Raw genomic sequence first — 10,146 nt, 5'->3', positions numbered from 1 at the left:
TTCCTTTACTTGGCTTGGCTTATTTGGGCAGCTGAAGAAAAAAAAAAAAGAAAAAAGTTAGAATTCCTTCCTTGTCTAAGGTGGGGGGCAGTTTCGTGAAAGTTCAAAGCGAGAGAGATCCGAATCGAAGAAAATTGGGTTACATCTCAGGTCTGATCGCTCGTAAAATCTCCAGAGAAAATGGTTACTGCTTTGTCTCTTCTCCACTTTGTTGATCCTTCTCTCTCTGTCTCAATATCTCGTGTCGGTTTGCAGATCCGATTCATATTATTGCAGAACAGACAAGGGAAGACTCGTCTTGCCAAGTACTATGTCCCTCTCGAAGAATCGGAGAAACACAAAGTCGAATACGAGGTCTCTCTCTCTCTCTCTCTCTCTCTCTCTTTATCATTGATCCTCCTCTTTCAATCCTTTGGCTTCCTCTTCCTGATTCTTAATCATCTCCTCAGGTTCATAGGTTAGTGGTGAACCGCGATGCCAAGTTCACCAATTTCGTTGAGGTTTGTGCTTTCGTTTCTCGACATGTAGTGATAGAAAGCTAACCATTTGATTCCAAGTTTTTAGCTTTGTGAATCTGTCACCGTCCATGTTTCAGTTTAGAACACACAAGGTGATATACAGGCGTTACGCTGGACTGTTTTTCTCCGTGTGCGTGGACATAACGGACAATGAGTTGGCTTACCTTGAGTGCATCCATTTGTTTGTGGAGATTTTGGATCACTTCTTCAGCAATGTCTGTGAGCTTGATTTGGTCTTCAACTTCCACAAGGTACCATACCTCTCTTTCTTGTGGCTCTTACCCTCCTTATGTATATATATATATATATATATATATGCAAGCATTGAGTAGACTTCCCCATATATGTTTGATTTTAACAGGTGTACTTGATACTTGATGAATTCATTCTTGCTGGAGAGCTTCAAGAAACAAGCAAAAGGGTATGTGACTTTTTCTTTTGTTTCAAGATTTTCTCTTTCAACTTTTCAAGACAATGTATCACACACACACATGCTCTCTCTTAAACGCTAAAGGCTGGGAAACAACTTTTTAACTTGCAGGCGATCATCGAGAGGATGTCAGAGCTCGAGAAGCTAGAGTGATGATTGTTTCTCAATAAGCTGGGGGTTATTGTTTAAGATGTTTTCGGTCATTCTTTTCCTTGGCGTCTCCAGAGACTTGATATGCTTTGTTGAGTTGAAGACGACAGACAATGGTGATGTTAAGATTTGTAAAAGGATATAAAACGATTCCGTTGAGATCACTATTCAAAATTTGTTTTATCTGTAAGAAGATTTTCTTTCAACTAGTGAGGTTACTTGCTAGTTATCACAGCCATCAACGTATGTATAAAGAAAATGTTTGGTATGAGCATATGCTATCTGAGAATATCCTAAACCAAATTGATAAGTAATTGTCGAAATATCAACAAGTATAGTGACAATTAGCAAGGAATGTAAAGATATTACAAGTTTCTTTGGTGAATCAGCTTCTGGTTATATAAGCCACATCTCAACCATCTGCTGCTGTATCTACCTAATTATCAGGTCACGTAAACTCTTAATTTCAGTGGCAGAAACCTGACAACTTCTCTAACCACCCAACCCTTAACGAGAGACTTTGCTAGCTCCTGGATCAACATTTCATGCATCTAATGCCCTTACGCACCATGGTTCAGTACTTCTGCTCTGTTGAGTCTATTCAGTTGAGCATTTTTCATATGATTGTGTTCCCACAGTTTCAACAAAAGTTCCAAGAGCTAGTCGAAAACTCGATGAGCATTCAATGGATATGCTCTTCACAAGCAATGCAATCACCAACATCCAGTAAAAATCAAGTAACACCTGTCCTATGGAGTGCATCAAGATTAATGCTTAACCTAACAGTTTTCATATTCTTCTCAGATAAACAAAACAGACAGCTAACATATGCAATCCATAGAGAGAGAAAAAAAGATAGCAGTTTGAGTAATGAAACAAGGTTTTTTAAAAGGGAAGTCCATCTCAAATCTTTGTCTTCTTGGGCTTCACAGGACATTTGACAGCATCATCCTCATCTCCTTCGTCAGACAAGCTTTCATCAGGGACATGATCAAGAACATTATGCTTTGTAATAAACTCCTTGAGTATCTTCATACTTACCTCTTTCATCGAAACCAATTGGTCTAAAACAGTGTCACCTTGGACTGCATCAACCGTGTAGCTCTCTGTTCCAAGTTTGAACGCGACTTTAACCAGATTCTTCACAGGTACTGCTGAGTCGTGAGTCTCAATCTCCATTATCAAGCCTGATATTTACTTCTTTTAACTTTCGATTTCGAATCTGAAACAAAAGAGTTGGACTGAAATTTCAGCGTTACAAGCATATATTAAGCGTAGAAGCCTAACGAATTTAGATGAAATTAAGTTGGGTACCTGACGCTGGAAAAGAAACAAAGAAGAAGATGAAGGCGACGATTATGAACAAGGAAGTTACAAAATTAGGGTGAACAAATATTAGGAAGCCCATTTACCGCAAAGCCCCAAACAATTTTCTTTTAGGAAATTGCACCGGATCAAAATCTAAAATACTCTCTTATTGTATAAGAAGCTCATTTAACAAAAAGCCTCAAACAATTTCTTTTTGGAAATTGCACCATATAACTGCTAAATATAAAGTATAATTAAGAATCTGACAAAAATATAAAAAAATCTCTAATATTTCTAAAATATATACTACTAGTGTATCAACCCGTGCCACACACGGATCAGCATATGCTTGCATCTAAATTGTCATTTTCTTAAAAAATTACAACATTCTTTATATTTTTGCTTTTATCAAGATAGAAATTGTTTTAGTCACATTTTCTGCAGTTAAATTACATCACATCAAAATTAGAAGGGGCTCCATTAAAACAAAACAGTTAAAAACGTTAAAAAAATTTATTATGATTTTCTTCGAAAAGAGCAGATGCATATATATAAGCAGTTTTCATAAAATAAGTTAATATATCTAGAACACATAAATTATAGTTACGTATACTTTTTATATGTCACAATTTTTTGTATTTTTTAATTGAATCTCTTTTAAAGATAAAATGTCCTTAAATTTGATCGACTGGAAATTAAAAACAATAAAAATAAACACATATGTACAATAACTTTTAAATGACAGATTTACGTTTTTAGACGAATATGCTCTTTTATAGACAAACAGATTTGTAAATACCCAATTTGCTTCATTGAAGTTGTTGACACACTCGTTTTCCCCAGTAAAATGTTAGGCTTTTGGGTTGTCTTTGCACAAATTTTGAAAACTGCATCACAACATTATTTGTTAGCTCTGGGGTGAGATTCTTCAAGTATATGACGCTATTTTACCAAAAAAAAAAAGTATATGACGGCTACAAAAATGAAAGAAAGGATTTTAAAAGAGTAATACGAGAAAGAGAGAATCAAAGAACAAATAACGATACCACTGGTTTCAGATTATGCATGATTCTCCTCTTGCATTCTGTTTGTTGCAGAGAATGTTCATTCATTTTGTTTGTAATTTAGGTTTTTCTTTTAAATGCCAATTTACCTCAAATAGAAACCTTGCATGCCGGTGTTGGAATATTTGTTGATTTGAGTAGGAGAGAAATTTTCTTTTTCTGTGTTGGACATAAATTATTACACGAACATAGAATAACACCTCACACATATAAATGGTGGAATAAATGTAGTTTTTCAGAGATTGCTTGTATATAAGTGGTAATTGGCGATCGTGGAGTGGAGGTGTGGGAAAGAATTGTTGGAGTATTACGATTTAGTAATTACTTATATTGTAATAATGTAAACTGACATGTAATTCTGTTAAGCCTTAATAACGTGTTTTATCTTTTGCTTTATTTGATTTTATCTTTGTTTTATTATTTTAAATATAATTTTGTAATAATCCATGTGTCAAAATCTTATTGGTCATGCGACTTGCGCTTTAGTATATAGAGGATGTTACCCTTTATTTACCGGTTGAGAAAAACAAACAATTTTTTTTTCATTATCAGTCACCACCATCGATTCTTCTATAATCAACGTCGCCTCCTTCATATCAACCAACATTCCATGAACAACAGCTTCCTCCGTAATCAGCACTATTTTCTTATAATTGCCATCATTTCTTCCATAATCATAATCATCATTTGTCAACCATCATTGTACCCACCACCGCCACATCCACCACAAAAGACAATTAATAGATTTGAAAAAAAAAACTAGATTGCTAGTCGCCGGAAATCTATAGTCGTCTTCCTAACAATCATATCAATTGGATAAAGATTAAGGTGAATCATGCAAGCATTCTAGTGATAAATGATATAATGGTTCAACAAACGACAACGAAGATGAGTCAAAATTGCAGAAGGTAAACAATGATATTTATGCAGTATGTTCTATTATATTTTACTCATTTACATAAAATAAAATGTAACCTTACAAAATATATATATATATATATCTCTTCTCCTCTCTGTCCTCTCTACCCCTATCTTCCTTTCTACTCATACTCCTCCTCCTCTGAAAACTTTTCTTTTTCATAATAATTATTGAAGATAATATAGTATATTATTTTACTTTATTGTCTAAGTATAGTATATCATTCTATTATGTTGTATTTTATTTCTATTTGAAAATCATAGAATAAAAATATAGTTTTAAATATTTATCTATTATGAATATAAAATGAACAATATAATGGCTTGTTTGTACATGTATAAAATATATATACATATAAATTACTAATTTGTAATGTTAATGAGACCATATATTTACATATAATTTTTTAAAAATTATTATCTTATTATTTTATCGATTTGTGTCATATTTTGAACCGGTCAAACTTGGGACCGGAAAAATTTATTAATTTATAGTATTTATTAATTTACCGACTATTAATTTATAGAGTTTCTACTCTATATAAAATTAACACTCTGAAATTACAGAGTTGCTCTTAGGGTAAATTTGAGCATATCAACATACTGACTTCTCATTATTTCTAAACATAATGGGAATATATAGCTTATCTATAAGCGAAGGTAAGACTTATCTACAAGTCTTTCTAGTTATCTTATATACAATATACCAGGTGATTCACCCACATTGAACATGAATATTTTTAAGAAAACAAGATATAGCTTTTGTAATATTTTATTAGTTTTAGTTTTATTTGTTTGTGTATTTTTATGTTATTTTAGTTACAATTTTGTTTATAAGTTGATTAGTTGCAGTGTTATACTTTTTAATGCAAAATATTCAACTTAGCCATGATATTTATTTATAAAATTCTAAAATCACCTGTGTAAGAATTGGTATTAAATGTGCTAATTATTTTCGATTCACATTCTACCAACTTACTCTCAAACTTATTAAACAAATTATTACCTTTAACTGTTGCATGAATACAGTTCTCCTATGAAATCATGAGAATAAAAGGTAGAGGTTATATAGAACTGAAGAGCAAATATTTTTTTTTTACAACTGTAGGTTAGCAGAAGTTGAAAAATATGTGTTTTAAAAATGATCTTATCATCAATACCATCTCAACAGAGACAGTTCCTTTGAAATATTTTCTCCAAAGCTTCATGATATTCACTTTGTTTTTTGCATGTACCAAAGATGAATGAATTTCTCTGATGGAAACCATGAAAATTGTTTCCCCACAAAGAAATATATCATATTTCTTTATAAAATAAAGAGATTTTCTATGACCCATGAATGAAGTCTGATATTTTAGATTTGTGTTGATAGTTTGATAGTTTGATAGTTTAAATTTAGGAGATCAGTTGTTTAATTATATATAGATTTTGGGGACATGTAAATAGTATTAGGATTATGAATTCATAATGTAAGAAAAATGAAAATTACATAAATTTGTGAGGAGATTTTTGTAGAAATAGAAAATCGTATAATTATCAAAAATATAATCAGGTAGTTTCATTTTTTATTAAAATGAGATACTTTATTTTTAATATCCTAAGAAAATTTATTCAACTAAAGTGGATTTTAAAAATATATAACTAAAAGTTTATAAATTAATTTAGAATTTATATAAAAGGAAAATTAGTTTTTTTATAAACACATGTTTCAACTATATAAATTTATTCATTCTGATAAAAAAATTTGGTTAAAAGAGAATTTATTTATTAATGAAAAGAAAGAAAATATAAAAATATTAATAATGAAAATTATATTAATATACTTAATTCATTAAAAATATCAATGTAATAAACCATCGTAAAAGTTAATGCCAGCGAGACAAGTAGAAAATAACTTCTTAAATAATATTATAGAGATATCAAATCCAGCAACAGCATTTTATAACAATAATATAAATATATAACAGATTATCGCGAGGCATTATAATATAATTATCGACAATACAATACTTGTTTTCCAAGGTTTCCAACTTCGGTTATTGTATTGGTGCGTAAGTAGAGATTTTACGTTAAAAAAATGTGCCAGAGATAGGAAAAACATCAGCATCAAAGAGTCTATTTAAATGTGTCTCTCAGCCTAATTTTATTAATATTCTAAGTTAATGTTATTAAAAAAATTAAATTTCAATGTCAAAAATATATAGCACCAATTAGATAATAACACATTGGATGAGTGTCTGTCCAAAAGAAATAAAGCGCTTTCGGACAATAATATGTGCTTCTTTTCTATACTATTTTTCATGATTTTTATTATTTTAATATTATATAAATTAAGAGCTGCTCTTACCAATGTGAATGTTCTACAGTGGAAAATCAAAGTTGGCCTTTGGCAAAAATATCATAGTTGCACAATAGCAAAAAGTTTATCTGTAGAAACACGATATGGAAACCATATAAAACTGGGAAAAGAACTATATTGGAATATGGAAACCATATAAAACATGAGTTCGATGACACTCCACTTCACTTCATCATGTAGCCACGCGGATATGTATGTTTTAGTTCTCATTTGAATACTGGAACGAGAGTCTATCCATAGATCACACCACCGATTTGGAGATTAGTTCGGTCTTTCCATAGGTCTGAGATACCACCAAGATTTAAAAAAAAAACTCATTCATTCCACTGAAATATATGCAACTTCTTCGGCAGCTATACTAACAACGCGTATTCAGACATATTTTGGTAACAGATAAATGTTTGGCTAATCAGAATTAAAGTTTTTTTTTTTTTTGAACTGAAAAGAAAAATCAGAATTAAAGTTTGTTGCTTGACAATATATATGATTCTCTCTAAAGCGTACAAGAAATGTGGAAACATTTCCCATAACATAAAAGCATCACACAGAAGAGCGCTTACAGGCTCTAGAGGTCGAGCTCGAGTTGTTTCTTGTGAACCAACGTTAACTGTATTTGACATACACCAGATGTAACAAAATTAGCATTTGGGACCTCTGTCGACTCCGTAGATTGCTTAAAAGGTTCTACATTAAGACCACCGTCGTTAAACCCATAAGCTGCCCTCCACTAGCAACCTTTCTACTGGCACAGTCATATCTTGAGATTCTAAAGATTTTTTACAAAATTTGATTTAGATCAAACTTACTGATCTATAAAAGCTAATTCCTGCTATCACATTCAAGACTAACTAGTTGCATCTGTAGCTGTTAATTATCTTCATTGGAACTCTTGTCTTTCGATAGTCTCTGGAACTCTTGTGTGCCTAAGGCATTTCCTCTACGTTTTCAGGAGCAACATAATTTTGTTGTTTGGTCGTAAAGCTTGTTCCAGTTTTGGTTTGTTTAGTTGGAGATGAAAAGCCAATGAGCATTCTGAAGATGCAAGTAGAGCTTGTAGATGTCAATAGTCTTTCGTGACTAATTAGGCGGCGAAGTCACTGATGCTGGATGCATTAGTCGTTACTACATAAGGTATGCGGAGTGGTGGGTTACCATGTGGATGCAAGATATGCTGAGATGGAGAAGGATAAACTGAGGGTTTATGTCTTGACGTAGTCGTTGAAATAGTTGCTGGGACAGTGTGTCAGAGAGTGAACCAGGAAGCATGCAGAGTGGTGGAGACCATGTGGATGCAAGATGCTGAATTGGTGTGTGATAAACTTGAGGAGCAAGTTTATACCGTGGAGGAAAGGCAAGAGATAAACTTGGGGAGCAAGTCTATGCCTTGAGGAATAAGTGTATTTCAAGAAAATGAAAGTGTACTTATTGATATGGAAGTTGTCCATATCCATGTTCCTTGGAGACTAGGGTTTCAGAAACGTGGAGATCACTATAAAAGAGCTATGGAGTCGTGTGTATTCCACAAGACATTGGCTATTATTATAGAGGAAGGGTGAAAATCCCTTAGGGGTGTTCTTGGGTCGTGCTGAAGCAGATGCTGAAGTACTGACGACAGAGGGACAAATTTGGATAGATTAGGAATCTTTCAGTAGCAGCTGTTAGGGTGTTAACATGTTATGTAAAACTGATAAACAAGTCTTTGTAATAAATTGTTTAGACGATTTCTAATAAAGCAATAGTTGGCTGCTTGTATACATTTTGTTTCTTGATTTACCTGTCATCTTTGCACTAACACATTCATCAATGGTTTATTTTCAGGTATATTAGGATACCAAGTGTTAAAAGATGCTTCTTTTCGATTGCTGACCACAGTAAAAAGATCGAGACTGGAGTTTTCAGAGAAGAGATCTCTGTATAATGAGAAATATAGACTGAAAAAAGTATTATATTAGCAATTATAAAGTCATAGTGAGAGCTCGGATAAGCGTAAATTTGATCTACGAGCTAAATAAGAGATATACTAAACTTAATCAACAGAAACTATACACTAAACATTAAGGATATAAAGTACAATCTACATAAGAAACGGTTATTAAACGTAAATGAACAGAGTCTACTTACTAAACATTAATGGAGAGGATATACTCTCTACATGCTACACAGATGCTAAACGTTTAATGAACAGACACTAAATTGAAGTCAGTCGATTTCTTCAAAAGCTTTGAACATATAAACAAGAGACCTACTAAACGTTAATGAACAGAGAGATAAACGAGAGTCCTACTAAACCTTAATGAACAGAAACTATCAGACTAAACTCTTAGCGAACCGACACTAAACTGAAGTCGGTGGATTTCTTCAAAGGCATGATTCTTCAAACTCAAGACTTTGTTTAGGGTTCTCTTAAAATGTGGGTTCATCCTCAACTTCAGAGACTCCTTGTCTGCAACAAGAACAGCATCCTTCGCTGATTTCTTCATGGAAGTAGTTCGTCTGATTTTCAACTTCAACAACCTCAGCAGAAACGAGTTTAGCTTCTTCTCCCCTGTTTTATTCTCTTCCTCTGCAACTTGTGGACGAGGCAAAAACGGATGAAACAACAACTCATACGCGCTTCCCCTCTCCTCAGGGTTCCTTGAGAAACACGTCTCGATAAAATCCTTTGCATCGGAAGGCAAACTCTGTGGGATCTTTGGAGCTTCACCACAACGGAGACGAGCAGCTATATCACTGACTTTAACACCTTCCCAAGGAACCACGCCCGTGTACATGACATCCCACCGACCATAAATCTAGGGTTTTGTTTGCGACGCCGTCACGGACAGACTCCGGCAGCATGTAATTCGGAGTACCAACCCACGGAAAATCCTTCGCCCAGGAGTGAGGAACTTGTCCTACTTCCAGACAGTTTCCGAAATCAGAAATCTTCAGCTCGTACCGTGATGAAGAATGTTCTGTCGAAGAAGGGAACACAAGAATATTGTCTGATTTCATGTCGCAATGCACATAACCGTGGCCGTGGATCGAGACCAGACCTTCGAGAATCATCCGCGTGAAATCCTTGATCAACGGTTCGTGAAGCTTTCTGTCGGGGAAGTTGTTCAAGAAAAAAAAAAAAAAATAGTTAAAACAAAAGCGATAAAAAGTAACAACAAAAGAAAATCAAGTTATTAAAAATTTTACTTACGAATATATTAAATATAGGATGCCCAGACCCGTTTAGATTATGCCCGTTGAGTTCTCCATAAAAGTTTAATTTCTATTTTATACTTCCATCAAATAAAAATTAATACCAAATTCTCCATAATTTCAAAGTTTGAATTTGTTGTGAACGAAGAGGGGAACTTGTGTGTATTATTAGGTCGATCAACTGGTCTTTATATACATATGGTAATGACG

General features: G+C 33.4%; 2 protein-coding genes, 1 long non-coding RNA gene and 1 pseudogene across 4 annotated transcripts; 1 reads left to right on the top strand and 3 right to left on the bottom strand.

Annotated features, from left to right (window-relative positions):
• LOC106296602 (AP-2 complex subunit sigma) lies at positions 1-1,372 on the top strand. The gene is made up of 6 exons (XM_013732775.1): positions 1-183; positions 256-354; positions 450-500; positions 596-769; positions 880-939; positions 1,060-1,372. The coding sequence occupies exons 1-6, from the start codon at positions 181-183 to the stop codon at positions 1,099-1,101; spliced, it is 429 nt and encodes a 142-aa protein (XP_013588229.1). The 5' UTR covers positions 1-180; the 3' UTR covers positions 1,102-1,372.
• A 386-nt stretch (positions 1,373-1,758) lies between these two features.
• Positions 1,759-2,624, bottom strand: LOC106296604. Of its 2 annotated transcripts, none has more exons than XM_013732777.1 (2): positions 2,413-2,624; positions 1,759-2,339 (listed from the first exon to the last, which is right to left on the bottom strand). In XM_013732777.1, the coding sequence occupies exon 2, from the start codon at positions 2,275-2,277 to the stop codon at positions 2,002-2,004; it is 276 nt and encodes a 91-aa protein (XP_013588231.1). In that variant the 5' UTR covers positions 2,278-2,339; positions 2,413-2,624; the 3' UTR covers positions 1,759-2,001. The 2 variants fall into 2 exon arrangements, with proteins under 2 accessions (XP_013588231.1, XP_013588230.1); XM_013732776.1 differs by having other exon boundaries at positions 1,759-2,320; positions 2,413-2,621.
• A 539-nt stretch (positions 2,625-3,163) lies between these two features.
• LOC106299685 lies at positions 3,164-3,754 on the bottom strand. Its single transcript, XR_001261839.1, has 3 exons — positions 3,560-3,754; positions 3,453-3,490; positions 3,164-3,293 (listed from the first exon to the last, which is right to left on the bottom strand). It is a non-coding gene; the product is annotated as an uncharacterized LOC106299685 (long non-coding RNA).
• Positions 3,755-9,059: 5,305 nt separating this feature from the next.
• On the bottom strand, positions 9,060-9,852 carry LOC106297199 (annotated as a pseudogene).
• Positions 9,853-10,146: the final 294 nt, after the last annotated feature.

Source organism: Brassica oleracea, chromosome C6 (genome assembly GCF_000695525.1).
Source record: "Brassica oleracea var. oleracea cultivar TO1000 chromosome C6, BOL, whole genome shotgun sequence".
In the NCBI taxonomy this organism is placed as follows: Eukaryota; Viridiplantae; Streptophyta; class Magnoliopsida; order Brassicales; family Brassicaceae; genus Brassica; species Brassica oleracea.
Note: the sequence above shows the minus strand (reverse complement) of the source record. Positions and strands in the feature narration are given on the sequence as shown.

What these genes read in the sequence shown, in the direction of transcription:
- LOC106296602 (XM_013732775.1), top strand. An exon ending in AACACAAAGTCGAATACGAG is followed by an intron (nt 355 to 449) that starts GTCTCTCTCTCT and finishes TCATCTCCTCAG; the next exon opens with GTTCATAGGTTAGTGGTGAA. An exon ending in TTCAAGAAACAAGCAAAAGG is followed by an intron (nt 940 to 1,059) that starts GTATGTGACTTT and finishes TTTAACTTGCAG; the next exon opens with GCGATCATCGAGAGGATGTC.
- LOC106296604 (XM_013732777.1), bottom strand. Translation starts at nt 2,277, where the DNA reads ATGGAGATTGAGACTCACGACTCAGCAGTACCTGTGAAGAATCTGGTT.